This window comes from Narcine bancroftii, chromosome 1 (assembly GCF_036971445.1).
Source record: "Narcine bancroftii isolate sNarBan1 chromosome 1, sNarBan1.hap1, whole genome shotgun sequence".
NCBI classification, from domain to species: Eukaryota; Metazoa; Chordata; class Chondrichthyes; order Torpediniformes; family Narcinidae; genus Narcine; species Narcine bancroftii.
The window spans coordinates 290,271,060-290,287,970 of record NC_091469.1 but is presented as its reverse complement, the minus strand read 5'-3'; the positions used below and the strand labels follow the sequence as shown (position 1 = coordinate 290,287,970).

The 16,911-nt window shown below is 42.8% G+C and overlaps 1 protein-coding gene across 1 annotated transcript in view; it reads right to left on the bottom strand.

The window, feature by feature from the left end:
* Positions 1 to 16,911, bottom strand: part of LOC138756814 (TBC1 domain family member 10A) — a 125,132-nt gene that overhangs the window by 14,221 nt on the left and 94,000 nt on the right. Inside the window, exon 11 of the mRNA XM_069923235.1 lies at positions 16,268 to 16,383. Coding sequence (XP_069779336.1) covers positions 16,268 to 16,383 — 116 coding nt within the window. The remainder of the gene's footprint in view (positions 1 to 16,267; positions 16,384 to 16,911) is intronic.

Sequence of the window (16,911 nt, the reverse complement as noted above, 5' to 3'; positions counted from 1 at the left end):
GTGGTTCTGCTGGCAACACCACTGTGCTGTCTTTGTGGGAGTTTGCAATGTGTAAAGTGACTGCAGTGTTTCCCTGGATAACAACCCTGGCTTCACATCAAAATACAGCAAAAGTCCTAAAATTCAGACTGCTCTGGGATTGGATCGGTCCACAATTTTTGATTTTCCGGATTCTCAAGCATTAATTTTAAAATTTAAGGAGAATAAAGAAGAGATGAATAGTTAAATTTGATAGCTTATTAATGAAACATTTTTTCAAATCAAGTCAATTGTCATCTGATTGCACAAGTACAATCTGGCAAAACAGAGTTCTCCAGCCCTCAGTGCAAAAACACTCAGACACACAACCAGACATAACACACATACAGACAAATAATACATATGCAGGACAAGTATTCATGCGTACAAATAAATAAATAAATATTGTTTCATGAGTACGAGAATCTCGGATGGTCAGTGTGAACAGTTCCTTTGGTCATTCAACATTCTCACTGCCTGTATTCATATAAAATATTCAGTAAAAAATGTTTATTCATTCATTTCCATGACCTCTTTGCATTTGTGGCATTTATGCATGCACAAACACAAAAGCTCGCTAAATTTAAAAAGTTTGAGAGTTTTTGAGAAATCTGGATTCTCCAGTGGTTCGGATTTCTGGCAACCAGATTTTTGGACTTTTTCTGTATTTCAATGACTGTGTAAATCAGTGCTAAAATGCAAGCCCTTTCTTGTGATGTATAAGATGCCCAGTTGAAAATATTTCAATGAAAAGATGAGTTCATTAATAATAAATATCAAGTTAAATATTATCTCACCAGCCAGAGAGTGAACAATGGCTACGATAATTCACCATGAGCCTTTTTAACAATTGAAGGTTTCTCTTCGCACTTTTACAATACAAAAGAACCACTAAGTTATGTTCCTACAGGGGACACTCTCCCAAATTGGCCTGCAGAAATTACTCTGGACACATGATAAAGAGGGATAGATTGCTGTGAGCCCAATCAAGCACTCACCATTATTCTTGTTCATTGGGCTTTCTACAGTTCTCCATAATGCTTTAAGGAAAGCAGACAGAAGGAGATAGGGTTTCAAGTTCTTTACCAGAACCCGGGGGTGGGGGAGTAGGATCTCGATTGCAAAGTTTGCCACATTACAGAATATTAAAAATGAGAGTGATAAAGAAAGCTGAGTAGACTTCAGTGAAAGTTGAGATCACTGCCCTGTCTGCCACAATAGCCCACCCCATTCCCTTGCTGACATCTCTGTCCATGGTCTCATGCACTTCCAGTCTGACACTACTGCAAAATAGAGGAACAACACCTCATATTCCAATATGGGCACCCTCCATCCGGATGACATTAACATTGACTTCTGGTTTCCATTAGAACCTCCCCACATCACCCCCTCCCCCATCTATCCCTTTCGTCTAGCTCTGACTCTCTCCTTTACCTTTTTATCCTTTCACCTTGCCCCGATTCACTTTCCTTTCCTGACCTCCTATCCCCATCCAATTATCACCTTTTTTCTGACAGTCTGTACTCCTCCCCTGCCCTCTCTTTCCTTCTCATCAGCCTTTTAAAGCAGATGCCAGCCTGCTTTTTGCTCATACTTTGAAGAAGGGTTCAGGCTTGAAACGTCAGTTGTATCTCTTTACCTCCTATGGACACTGCAAGACCTGCTGAGTTCCTCCAGCATCTCTGTGTCTTTAGTACAATCACAGAATTTGCAGACTTCTGTGTTTCACTTGAGTACACTAACACTTTGTTTCATTTTTGTTTAATCTGTAAGATTGGGACAAGTTAAATACCTTGTAAGTGAGAGAGACTGTGTCATTAAACCTGTATTTAATGTTGGATATGAAAGAGATTAACAGTATATATCATCTCTGTCGAACTCTTGTCCCTAAGTTTCAATGGTTTGGGATTGAGACTATACATAAAAATAAATTAGATGGACACTTCCAAAGGCAAGAGGCAACTGTTCAAAATTACAGGTATTCCTTGATTCACAATGTAACAAACTAACCACAGGTGCATGAAATGTAGGGGGTTACACATGTGAGGTCTAATTTGTTAAGTAGGTATATATAGGTCAGAACAACATCATGGGCCAAATGGCCTGTACCTGCTTTAATGGTCCAGTTTCATATTTTTAAAAAATAATTTCACAATTATGTAAAAAAAAAGTTATTATTGTCCGAAGGCCATAATTCGATGCTATAATGTTAAATGATGCTGTTAACATTTAATGACTATGCATTAGGGTTAGGATAAGATTCCGGTATCTTTCCAGATTTGAGGAGACCCAGGACAAGAGCTACTTCATGAATGGATGCAAAAGCATGAATTAAAACAAATGAGGGAGCTATCAGCTGATCTTGGCCTCAGTGCCAATTTCATATAATGACCCAATATTTAGATTCCATTATTTCTAAATCTGTTGATCCCTCTTGAATAGGCACAGTGATTGAGCCACAAAACCTCTTGGGCACGGAATTAATTCCAGAGTCCAACCTTAGTACATATGTTCGATCTGATCTAGTTTCCTTGCTCTCTTCACTCTTAGTACTTCTTCTTATCTTTCTTTTGTATTTTTGATGCCATTTGTTACAATACAGTGGAGGGTATGGTTACCATATTGAATTCTTTTTGTGGTGTATTTTCTGACTTACAGAGGTTTATAAAACAGAACCTGTTCATTACCTGGGGATGCCCTGTACCGTTTTTTCATTACTTTCCAGCAAAGGACCTCAGATTTCTCCATATTATGTTCAATCTCCCATGTCTTTGCCTATTCTTTACACAATTTCTGCTGCCACCTGGTTTCACGATAGAAGACATAATCTCCTCATTGAAATCACTGGTAGAGACCAGGAGCCGATGGGACCCAGGCACTGATCCCTGTGGTCTGCTGATGAAAGCCTCCGAACCAGAAAAAGGATCCAATCCTCAATGCATCACTCCCAATCTCAAAGTTTGTTCAATTACTTCTTGTGTGGCACCTTATCAAAGGCCTTCTGAAAAACAAAATACCACATCTACTTGTCCCCTTTCCTCTATCATGTTAGTAACAGTCTCAAAAGCTCCAAAAGATTTAACATATATCCTTTCTGAGCCATTTGGCTCAGGCTCCTGTACCTCCTTCCTGATGATAGCAGTGAGAAGAGGGCAGCACGACTGGCATAGTGGTTAGCGCTATGCCTTTACAGTGCCAGTGATCGGGATCAGACCTGGGCTTGAATGCCGTGGTCTCTGTAAGGAGTTTGCACATTCTCCCGCATGTCTGAGTGGGTTTTCTCCTGGGTTCTGGTTTCCTCTCACCCTTCAAAAACCTACCAGGGGGAGGTGTAGGTTAATGGGTTGTCATTTGGGCGGCACGGACTCGTGGGGCCGAATTGGCCTGTTACCGCGTTGTATGTCTTAATTAAAAATGTTTTTAAAAGGCAATGGTGAGGGTCCTATATGATAGCAGCTGCTGTCTTGAAGCACCGGCTCTTAAAGATATCCTCAATGGAGTGAAGACTGATGCCTATGAAGGTGCTGGCCAAGTTTACAACCCTCTGTGGCCTTTTCCTGTCCTGTGTATTGGCACCTCCGTACCGGATAGTGAAGCAACCAGTCAGAATGGCCTCCACGGTACATGTGTAGAAATTTGCAAGTCTTTGATGACATTCCAACTCGCTTCAAACTCCTCATAATTGCATCAACATGATGGCCCCAAAATAAGTCCTCAGAGATGTTGAGACCCACGAATTTGAAGGGCCTTGAACCTCTCCCACTGCTGACCCCTCGATGAGGGACTGGTTCGTGTTCTCCTGGCTTCCCCTTCCTGAAGTCCACAATTAGTTCCTTAGTTTTGTTGATGTTGAGTGCAAGGTTGTTGTTGTGACTCTACTCAATCAGCTGATCTATCCCACTCTTGTACGCTGTGTGGATCACAATCATATAAAGTGTACAACTCTTAGGTATCACTCGAACTCTGTACAAAGCAGAGCAGCATCACAGAGCTTTCAGGGGAGGGAATGTTTCCATTCAGCCCTTCAATGCTGCATCACCTCTTCACAAGAGCAGTCTAATTTGATTCAGTGCTTGGCAATTTCCCCATAGCGCTGAAATTTTCTTTCTCAAGTATCTATTCAGTTCCCCTTTGAAAGTGTTGATTGGAAATAGATAATGAAAGTAAAAATGGGCAAAGAGAATTATGGAAATTTAGAGCAGAGAGAAAGAAGAGGCTAGTCAGGTTATAATGTTCGTGCTGGCCAAGTAAATTCATTTAAAATAATCCTGTTGGATTCAAACAGGGAAGACAGACCCACTATCATTTTTTCACTTACAGAATGGGCAACATTTAACCAACAGTACTCCTAAGGGTTAATCTCACCATTTTGTATAATTGGACAAAGGCCAGAACTACCCCAATGAGTCTGAGAGAAAATGGAATTGCTGAAAGTTTTCAGAGGTGTGTTCTTAAAATTTGTCAACTCGTGGGCAGGATTCGTCAGGATTGAGAAGTTGATAAGGTAGCCCTGAGAGATATACCTTAAAACTGTAAATCAGAAGGTTTTTGAAATGAATTTAACAGATTTAGATGAGAAGAAGAGACATTTTTTGTTAGAACAGAGGTGATTAATGAGTGAGTCAATAAAAGTATTTGAAATGATAACTAAATGGATCGGCCTGGTTCCAAGCTTCTGATTCAGGGTTGAGCACTGCCATGAGGAATTTTTATTCATGTAGTGAATGTGAGTGTGGGTGTTGTTGGCAATGATATAATTTATTGCCCAATTCTAATTACCCTTGAGTAGGTGCCTTCTTGCAAGCTGCAGAACATATAATGAAGTGCTCCCACAGCACTTTCTGCAGTTCCATGACTTAGACAAAATAACAGCGAAAGAATGGTGATACCATTTAGTGTGAATCTGCATGGGAAGTTCTTGCAGTTCATAAGACTTAGGAGCAGAAATAAGCCATTCAGCCCATTGAATCTGCCCCATCATTTAATCATGAGCTGATCCATTTTCCCACTCAGTCCCACTGCCCGGTCTTCTCCCAATAACCTTTGATACCCAGGCTCATCAAAAACCTATCAATTTCTCCCTTAAATACAGCCAATGACCTGGCCTCCACAACCGCCCGTGGCAACATATTCCATATATATATATACCACCCTCTGGCTGAAAAACCACTGTTTTAATCATCCCTCATTGACTCATTATGTGCATGGTTTCAGAACTCCAAAGGAGTTTCACAAGCAAAATATTTCAGAACAATTGGGTCTAGAGCCATGACTCTCAACCTTCCCTTCCCATCCACATCTCACCTTAAGCAATCCCTTACTAATCACAGAGCACTCATGGCCTAGGGATTACTTAAAGTGGGATGTGAGTGGAAAGAAAAAGGTTGGGAACCACTGCACTAGTCTCTTGTGTGACCTCCTCCTGAAATAAGGGTTGGGGGAGTCATTGAAAATTTACAAGAGAAATCAGAGCAGGGTAAGTTGGGCAAATTGTCCAGTCCTCTCGAAGAGCCAACAGGGATGTGATAGGCTGATTGGCTATGCTGTGTTTAAAAGTGGGTAGATGGAAATTAGATTCAGAAGCAAGGACTGATCCAGGAGGATCAGAGCCAGCACCACCAGGCTGAGGAACAGCTTCTTCCCACGGGCAGGGAGAATACTGAATGACCAAAGGGACAGCTCATACCAACCCCCTGAGGCTCTACCATTTATTAAACAATATTTATTTTTATATATGTATATTTATCCTGCATGTGTATTGTGTGTCTGTATGTGTGTGATGTCTGGTTGTGTGTCTGCGTGTTTTTAAACCAAGGACTGGAGAACGCTGTTGTACTTGTACAATCGGATGATAAATAAACTTGAACATAATGATTTAGCATCTCTTTGAACCTGTTCCTGGTGATTGACAAGAACTAATTATTATGTTTTAATGGATTACATATGTGGACATTTTAAGCTGAGCTTTAAAGCCAGCAAGTTTCCCACCGCAGTTTTACATTGCTAATCTCCAAAAGTATTTCAAATCAAGGATGATAATTTTCGAGTCAAAACCTTTCATAATGAAAGCGTTGAGTGTAGAGCTCATGGCTGAAGATCTATTTGGGGCGGGAGGGGTTGGTGTGTGCATGCAACTGAATTTGAATTTACTGAGGAAGGCTGACTAGGAGTGTTTTGGACTGATGGAATCTGGGGTTAATAGAAGGTCTGAGGCAGAACCAGGTGAGGGTATGGAAGAGAATTAGACAGGATTAGTGATCTCTCTTTCAGCATGAGCTGATGCTCTGTGATCTACAAGAATTATTGTCATTTATAGGGCATGAGGCGATTTGGTGTACTGTGTCTTTCAAATTCAAGTTCATCACCCACAGTACAAAACACTGCAAGTACACATACAGACAGAGCATACATGCAGACAAATGATGCATATACACAGAACCTAATTACATGTCCTATATGCATATGTTAAAAATAAATAATTAATTCGTAGCATCGGGGGGATTGTTTTAGCAGTTCAGCAGTCTCACTGACCGTGAGAAGAAGCTGTTCCTCAGCCTGGTGGTGCTGGCTTTGATACTCCGCTACCTCTTCCCCATGGGAGCAGCTGAAAGATGCTGTGTGCGGGGTGGAAGGGGTCCTCAATGATTTTGTACGCCCTCTTCAAACAATGATCCCAGTAGATCACGTCGATGGGGGGGGGGGGGGGTGGGGGGAGGGGAAGGAGTTGGAGAATCCAGTGATCCTCTCTCCCACTCTTGTGCTCCTGTGGATTGACCTCCGATCCATTTCTCTGCAGCAATTGTACCACACAGTGATACAGCCAGCCTAGACGCTCTCAATAGAGCTCTTGTAGAAGGTTGACGTAGTGATGGACAGTAGCCTTGCCCACTTCAGTCTTCCCAGGAAGTGCAGTCAGTAGACCCATTCACACTGGCACGTTAACCCAGCAATTAGCCACCAATCTACCGGTTAACGTGCCAGTGTGAATGCTCACGAACCGGCACATAGATGTCAGATTGCCCTGAGGGTGTACCATCACCGATTTGTTTTCAACCGGTGTAACAGTTAGCTGAGTGTAAAAGGGACAGGGGATATGCAGGACATCCTCCCTGGAGGATAGACGCCCCTTTGCTCTGTGATGCCGGGTGGTGAGTGTGAAAGGGTGCACAGAACCAGTTAACATTGGTCCAGTGTGAACGGCAAAAATGCTATTTTGAACTGGTTAGTTGAACCGCCAATTTACTGGTTAGCCAATGTGAAACAGGTTACTGTTGCGCCTTCCTGACAAGTGAGGAGATGTGTGTCCAGATAGGTCATTGTACATGGCCTTTGTACTGTGAATAATTTGATAAGTCTTTTAAATGCTTGGAAACAGGCGTTTGATGCTTAACTGTACACAAACTGTGCCCAGTCATCAATTGCATTTCTTCATCTGATTTTTAAAATAAAAATGTAGATGTTTGAAACCTGAAATAAAAGCAGAAAATGCTGGAAACATTCAGCAGGCCTGTAGCATGTATGGAAAGAAAAAGAGATATGTCTCGTAAGTCCGTAAGATATAGGAGCAGAAGTAGGCCATGCGGCCCATTGAGTTTGTTCCGCCATTCCATCATGAACTGATCCATTCTCCCACCCAGCCCCACTCCCCGGCCTTCTCCCCATAACCTTTGACACCCTGACTATTCAGATACCTGTCAATCTCTGCCTTAAATACACCCAGCAAACTTGCCTCCACAAGAAGTAAAACAGGACACCGTGATTGAAGTAAAAACACAATGCTGGAGAAACTCAGCAGGTCAAACAGTGTACATTCTAGAACAAAGATAAAGATACCTTGATGAAAGGCTTAAGCCCAAAATGTTAGTTCTGCATCTTTACCTTTGCTACATAAAGGACGCTGTTTGACCTGCTGAGTTTCTCCAGCAATGTTATTTCCTGGCTTCCACAGCCATCCATGGCAGCAAATCCCAGACGTTCACTGTTCTCAGGCTAAAGGAATTCCTCTGCGCTCTTCAATCCTGAAGTTGTGCCCTTTACTCCCCTACCATGGGACATGGGGTAGATCATGTACCCATGACCTTGTGTTGTTTTCAGGGTTTTCTGCTTTTATCCCTTTCTCTGATAACTGTCTGAAGCTAAAGAGTGTTCTCAAACTTGCTGCTGTTAAGATGAGTCTTAGGTCACATGTTCATGCCACCATACCGTCACCTGGTTCTGCCTCTGGCCCAGACTCGATCTATACAATACACTCCTGGTCACCCTTCCTGAGCCAAGCTCAATAAACTCAAAATCGGTTGCATGCACCCCGAATAAATCTATAGCTATTAGCTCTACACTCACTGGCCTTCATTAAGGTCTTGCCTTGAAAATTATTATCCTTGATTTTAAATACTTCTGGAGCCTCTCAAATCCTTTTTTCAAATAGTCCTCTCCAATCACATAATTATTCAAGATCTCCACCCTCCACCAATTCTAAGCTCTAGTTCATGCCCAAATTTCACCATCGCATATCCATAAGGCAGCCTTCGGCTGCCAAGATCCTAATCTCTATAATTCCCACCCTGAGCACAAAGAATGCACCTTTCAGGTTTCATGAAGCTACCAGTGTCTAAGGTAATCTCTCTATGTGACTTGGTATAATATTTTGATAAGGTTGAGGCTTGACATCCAGGGGTACTCACATCAGCATTCAATCTTCACTCCATTGAGGACATCTGCAGGATACGGTGTCTCAAGAAAACAGACTCTATCCTCAAGGACCGCCACTATCCAGGCCATGCCCTCTTCTCACTGCTACCATTGGGAAGGAGGTACAGGAATCTGAAGATCAACACCCAGCGACACAAAAACAGCTTCATCCCCCCACCCCGCCATCAGATTTCTGAACGGACAATGAACCACAGTCACGACCTCACTTTCTTTCCTTTTGCACTCATTTATTTATCTTTTTAAAAAAATGTAATTTATAGTAATTTTAAATTCTTCATTATGTTAAAGGCAGTGTGCAATTAATTGTAAGTTGTTGTTCCAACAATAATCTGCTGGAGGACCTCAGCAGGTCTGGCAGCATCTAAGGGTTGGGGATCTTTGTAATTTGTTGCTGTTGAAGGGACAATTTAATAACTGCAGTTGCACAGTTCCTAGACAATAACTCATGAAGTAACATGACATGTCAGTCCTTACCTATTGTAATGCATGTCAATTAAAAATTGTATGAGCCATAATTAGTCAAATAATCTGCTGAGCTTCCAGATCCATGAGCATTGTTACTGCTTTTGCCAGAATTATCTCATTAAATAGTGCTTGACATCCCTTTCAACTCCCTGGCTTCGTGAACTTTATCACTCCTTCTTCCTTTGGATTTTCCTGATTGAATTGTACAAACAACGTCCACTTCTCTGGCCCTTTGTATTTGTTTCACATCTTAATGTCTGCTGAATCTTGTTTAATTACACAAATTCCACAAGGTACATATGTGCCAAAATACTTTCTTGCTGAAGCCAAATAGTGATTGGAAAATAAACTTGAAGACTACCTGTAAATTGGAGAAACAACTCCTAATATTTTGTTGGGGCACTCTCCACCAAGATGGAATTAACATAGGGACTTCTCTGTTTCCATTAGCCCCCTTCCCTCCCCCATCTTTCCCCATGTCTCATTTTATTGTTCTCTCTCTACTTTTCATCTCCTTTCACAGAGCCAGAAATAACCCCCTCCCCAAATCAATTCTCAACTTTCCTCTCTCCTGTCCTCTTATCCAATCAATGCCTTTTGTCTGTTGGTCTGCACTCTCTCCCCTCCCATTCTTCCCTTTCCACAGCCTTTTTTTGCTATCATTTTTTTTTTACCTCGAAGAAGGGCTTGTGCCTGAAACTTTGGTTATATATCTTTATGGATCAAAAGCAAGGAGATGATTGTGGGCTTCAGGAGGAAGTCAGGGGAACACGATCCAGTCCTCATTGAAGGCTCAGTAGTGGAGAGGGTGAAGTACTTCAAATTCCTGGGTGCCAACATCTCCAAGGAGCCTCCATGTCGATACAATCATGAAGAAGGCTCTTGAACAGCTATAGTTTGTGAAGTGTTTGAGGAGATTCGGTACGCCACTGAAGACTCAAAATCTTTTACAGGTGGACTGTGGAGAGCATTCTGTCTGGTTGTATCACTCTCGGGTATGAAGGTGCCAACGCTCAGGGCAAGAACAAACTCCAGAGGGTTGTTAACTCAGCCTGTGACATCATGGACACCAGACTCCATTGAGGACACCTACAAGAGGCAGAGTCTTAAAAATGCAGCCTCTATCCTCAAAGACCCCCCCACCACCCAGGCCATGCCCTCTTCACTCTGCTACCTTCGGGGAAAAGGTACTGGAGCCTGAAGACGAGCACTCAGTGGCACAAGGACAACATCTTCCCCTCTGCCATCAGATTCCTGAATGAACAATGAACCAAAAACACTCCCTAACTTTGACTTTTCCTGCACAATTTTTATTTATTGTTGTAAGGTGGTTCATATAAATGTTTGCTCTGTGATGCTGCCACAAAACAAAAAATTTTGTGACTTATTAATGACAATAAATTCTGATTCTGGACACTGGAAGACTGACTGAGTTCCTCCAGAATTTGTGAATCTGCAGACTTTCATGTTTCATTCTTTCCTCAAGGATCCCCACCACCCAGGCCATTCTCCCTTCACATGGACAATGAACCACAGACACCGTCTCACTTTCTCTTCCTTTGCACTAATCTATTTATCTTTGAAAAAAAAATGTAATTTACAGCAACTTTGCTTCTCTTTCTCTGACTGTAATGGGCAAAGCTAATGGCAAATCTTTGTCTATCTTGTGGCAGACTAAAGGCAATTTTGTGCAATATTACATTTTCTTTTGACTATATGACAATAAAGAGTATCTAATCCAATTCTTGGCATGGATGATGAACTGAAGACCCTGTTTCTGTAATAGACTCCGGCAGCTACAGAAATAGTCTGGGGAGAAAGTTAAGTGAGAGAACCTGGGAGAATGGTCTCAGCTTTTACATTGTTTTGAGGAAACAAGAAAATCTGGACAGGCAAGAGAGGTCAGCATATGGAAACTGAAACTATGTATCCTACTGATACTGCCTAGGATGCATCAGGGTACAGATGAGAAATAGGAGGGCTATGGTTAGACAGCTGGAGACTATCTGAGGTAACAGTACTGGCATGGGTAGAAACGTCAGTGCCTTTCAGATCATTCGCCTGGACACCCTGGTTCATCTCACCAGCTGAAGAAACTATTAAAGTGATCTCATTTTTAAATCATCCAGCTGCATGAATCAGCCCTTCTCCCAAGAACACTGTACATGACATAACTCAGCCTTTAATTGAAGACGTGGGTCCATGCCAACAGATTTGTGAAACTCAGAATTGCTTCACCCACATTTCCCTTATTCATCTGGTCATCTGTATCTTTAATAGCATCTGCAAGTCAACTCATAAATCAGCATCTTCACATGATACCCTGCTGACTGGATGGTTAGCAATACTTGGCAAACTTCCACAGATGGTATGGGGGCGCCAATACCTCTCAGCAGAAAGCCCTGCAAATGGTATTGGACATAGCCCAGGACATCACAGGCAAACCCCCTCCCCAACAGTGAGAGCATCTACAGGGAACACTGTTGTCAGAGAGCAGCAGCAATCATCAAGGATCCACACTACCCAGGACACGCTCTGTTCTCGCTATTACCATCAGGAAAGAGGTCTCGGTGTCACAAGACTCTCAGGAAGAGCTGCTCCCCCTCCACCATCAGACTCCTCCACAACATTATTTATTCCTGAATATTTTTTTTTCTGTATTGCACAGTTTGTTTACTGTTCTTTCTTTATTTAAATTTTTCTCTTTTGTAGACTTATCTTTTCTTGAGTACAGTTTTTTTTGCACTACCGATAAGTAGAAATTCTTTCTGATCGCAGGTAAAAAGAACCTTGCAGTTATATGTGAAGTCATGTATGTACTCTGAACTTTGAAGACTAACTTCACAAACAATGATTCCCTGCTTTCAATTAATTGAGTTTTCTGAGTTGCGTTCAAATTATAGACATATAACATAACATAACAATTACAGCACGGAAACAGGCCATTAGGCCCTTCTAGTCCGCACCGAACCAAACACCCCTTTCTAATCCCACCTCCCTGCACAATGCCCATAACCCTCCATCTTCCTCTCATCCATATACCTGTCCAACCTTTTCTTAAATAATACAATTGACTCCGCCGCCACTATATCTCCCGGAAGATCATTCCACACAGCTACCACTCTCTGAGTAAAGAAGTTCCCCCTCATGTTACCTCTAAACCTCTGCCCCTTAATTCTTAACTCATGTCCTCTTGTTTTAAACCTTCCTCCTCTTAACGGAAATAGTCTATCCACATCCATTCTGTCTATCCCTTTCATAATCTTAAATACTTCTATCAAATCCCCTCTCAATCTTCTACGCTCCAAAGAATAAAGACCCAATCTGTCCAATCTCTCCCCATACTCCAGATGCTTAAACCCAGGCAACATTCTGGTAAACCTTCTCTGCACTCTCTCCACTCTGTTTATATCCTTCCTATAATTAGGCGACCAGAACTGCACACAGAACTCCAAATTAGGCCGCACCAACGTCTTATACAATCTCAACATCACCTCCCAACTCCTATATTCCATGCAATGATTGATAAAGGCCAGCATACTAAAAGCCTTCTTCACCACCCTATTCACGTGAGTTTCTACCTTCAGGGAACGATGTACCGTCACTCCTAAATCTTTCTGCTCTTCTGTATTCCTCAATGCTCTCCCATTTACCACATATGTCCTATTCTGATTCTTCTTACCAAAATGAAGCACCTCACACTTATCAGCATTAAATTCCATCTGCCATTTTTCAGCCCACTTTTCTAAGCAGCCCAAATCCCTCTGCAATCCTTGAAAACCTTCTTCATTATCCACTATTCCACCTATCTTAGTATCGTCTGCATATTTACTAATCCAATTCACCACCCCATCATCTAGATCATTAATGTATATAACGAACAACAATGGGCCCAATACAGATCATTGAGGCACACCACTGGTCACCGGCCTCCAACCTGACAGACAATTATCCACTACCACTCTCTGGCCTCTCCCTTTCAGCCAATGTTCAATCCATTTGACTATCTCAAAATTTATACCTAAAGACTGCACCTTCCTAACTAACCTTCCATGTGGTACCTTATCGAAAGAAAGCTAGAATTTGCACATCCCCAATGCCTTTCATTAGCTCCCTCTGCCTCGATGTGCTTCACAGCCAATAGAACACATTTAGAAGTGCAGTTACTTTCCAATGTATTGGTGCAGAATTTATCCCTCAACTAAAACTGAAACAACCAAGCCCATGAGGGTACGATAGCCCACAGTAGTTATTATTCGGTAATATCCATTGGCCTGCCCTGCCCTGCTGATCTGTGCAAATTCAATTTTTTTAAATGGATGCATGGGTTGTACAGCATGGAGACAGGCCTTTTGCCCCAATGTAATCCATTCAGAGCCAGCTCTTCAGCGCTTGACGTCCTGTTTTGCAGAAACTGCCAAAATGTTTGGCCTGGAAGTCAGCCTGAAGAAAACTGAGGTCCTCCATCAGCCAGCTCCCCACCATGACTACCAGCCCCCCCACATCTCCATCGGGCACACAAAACTCAAAACGGTCAACCAGTTTACCTATCTCGGCTGCACCATTTCATCAGATGCAAGGATCGACAACGAGATAGACAACAGACTCGCCAAGGCAAATAGCGCCTTTGGAAGACTACACAAAAGAGTCTGGAAAAACAACCAACTGAAAAACCTCACAAAGATAAGCGTATACAGAGCCGTTGTCATACCCACACTCCTGTTCGGCTCCGAATCATGGGTCCTCTACCGGCATCACCTACGGCTCCTAGAACGCTTCCACCAGCGTTGTCTCCGCTCCATCCTCAACATTCATTGGAGCGCTTTCATCCCTAACGTCGAAGTACTCGAGATGGCAGAGGTCAACAGCATCGAGTCCACGCTGCTGAAGATCCAGCTGCGCTGGGTGGGTCATGTCTCCAGAATGGAGGACCATCGCCTTCCCAAGATCGTGTTATATGGCGAGCTCTCCACTGGCCACCGTGACAGAGGTGCACCAAAGAGAAGGTACAAGGACTGCCTAAAGAAATCTCTTGGTGCCTGCCACATTGACCACCGCCAGTGGGCTGTGTTAGGTCTGCTTTGTTCATGAATGAGTGAGTCAGACACCAGACTGAGTCGAAATCTTGAGGTCCCATCTCATGATGTTTTTACCTTACAGCTGATATCGCCTCAAACCGTGCATCTTGGCGCCTCACAGTTTGGCGGGCAGCAACCTCCTTTGAAGAAGACCGCAGAGCCCACCTCACTGACAAAAGGCAAAGGAGGAAAAACCCAACACCCAACCCCAACCAACCAATTTTCCCCCAACCGCTGCAACCGTGTCTGCCTGTCCCGCATCGGACTTGTCAGCCACAAACGAGCCTGCAGCTGACGTGGACATTTACCCCCTCCATAAATCTTCGTCCGCAAAGCCAAGCCAAAGAATCCATGCCAACCAAGGTGCTCATCTGAGCCAGTTCCATTTGCCTGCAGTTGGCCAATATCTAAACCTTTCCTATCCATTAACCTGCCCAAACATATGTTGATCATTGTAATTGTACCTGCCTCTACCACTTCCTCTGACAGCTCCTTCCATATACTCACCCTCAGCTTCCACTGGTCAAAATGGCCTGTTACCGTGCTGTATATCTAAATCTTTCGTCTTAAACCTCTGGCCTTTAGTTTTACTCTACACCTTGTGACTGTCAACTTTAAGTTCCTAGGGGTAAAAATCTCTAGCCATTTGTCACAGTCCATCCACTTCGATGCCATGGCCAAAAAAAGCTCACCAGAAGCCTGAGCCAATTTGGCATGCCACCAGCATCCCTCAACAACTTCTGCAGGGACAGCATTGAAAACATCCTGTCATGGTGCATCACTGCGTGGAACAGGAACTGTTCTGCAAAACACCTCAAGAAGCTGCAGAGGGTTGTGAACGTGGCTCAGACCCTCACACACACCACCCCATCCACCACTTCCATCGACTCCGACTATATTGAAAGATTCATCCCACCCCAGCCACACTCTCTTCACCCCACTCCCATCAGGAAGAAGATTCAGGAGTGTGAAATTACGCACCTCCAGGTTCAAGGACAGTTTCTTTCCTGTCATTATCAAACTCCTGAATGACCCCCAAAATAACAAAATTATGTTGACTGATTTAATTTAAAAAAAATTCGACATACAGCATGGTAACAGGTCACTTCGGCCCACGAGCCCGTGCATCCAAATTTATCCCCAATGAACTTACACCTTCCTGATATGTTTTTGAATAGTGGGAGAAAACTGGAGTCCCCGGGGAAAACCCATGAAGACACGGGGAGAACGTACAAACTCTCTCTGTAACCCAACACTTTTGTACTTGTTCCACAATGTATTGGATGTTTACTAGTTTGCCCACAAAACAACCTCGATCACTGCATTTTCGACACACAGATTTCTGATTTATTGTCGGAGTACGTACATGACATTACATACAGCCCTGAGATTCTTTTTCCTGCGGGCCAGGCAGAATAACCACTTATTGGTAATGCCAAAAAACTGTTCACAGTGTAAATAAAGAACTGTAAACAAATAATGAATGTAAACAAACTGACTGCACAATAACATAAACTTAAGCATGGTTCACTCATGCCCCTTGAGGGCTCTTGTCTGTATCTGACCTCCAGCTCGCCCTTCAGTCACATACCCAGGGATATGACTGAGGTGTGATCCGGGGAGGGCAATTTCAGATAAAGTAATAAACCCCGCAAACTGATTAAAAAATGTTGTTGCATCACTACTCATGGAGGTGTTCCATACCTGAAGCCACTGCCTACAAATTAATAGGAACCTCACGTTCATAGATAACTGAATTGGTTCCAAGATGCTCCATGTCGTGAAAGATGCAAGTTCTTTATTCTGGGAAGCAGCCTCAAATCAGTGCTTTGTCCCATCACACAGAGATGCCACAGGGAGACAGCTTAAAGGGTAGAAGTGGGAATAAAATTCTGCTGACCAGTCACAGGTCTGAAACGTTAACCACTTCACCCTCCATAAAGTGAATTGGGGAAGTTTTCTTTTCTTTCTTAAGGAGTAGAAACTTCATTGGGTACCTGAGGACCACATTTCTTCTTCCTCCTCCTCCAGCACAACACTCTGCATGCAGTCCAGCTCCCATTTATGTACCTTAGTCATCCAGAGGGCCGGGACCAGGATCATGTACCTGGAGCTAAGAGAAACAAATGCAGAATGATCAAAAATATTGAACGAGACTTAGCAAATTTTAAAAAAACTGTGAATGCCTGAAATCTGAAATAACAGTAAAGCTGGGAACACACAGCAGGCAGCATCTGTGGAGAGAAACAGAGGTAACGTTTCAGGTTCAAACCGTTCTCCAAACTGAAGTGTCAACTATGCCTGCTTTCAACATTTTGTTTATTTAAATTTAATTTTGAGATACACCAGGGTAACAGACCCTTCTGGTCCATGAGCCCATGCTGTCCAATTACACCCAATGAACCTACAACCTTTTACATTTTTGGAAGGTGGGAGGAACCCGGAACACACGGAGGAAACTCATGCAGACAAGGGGAGAATGTACAAAGTCCTTACAAACAGCATGGGATTCAAACCTGAGTCACTGGAGTTACAATTGTGTTGCATTATAATTGTTTAATTAACAAAATTATTTTATTTGAGTGCATATTTTTTGGGCAATGTTTTCTCTGGGTCAATCTAGACCAGCCACTCTCAACAG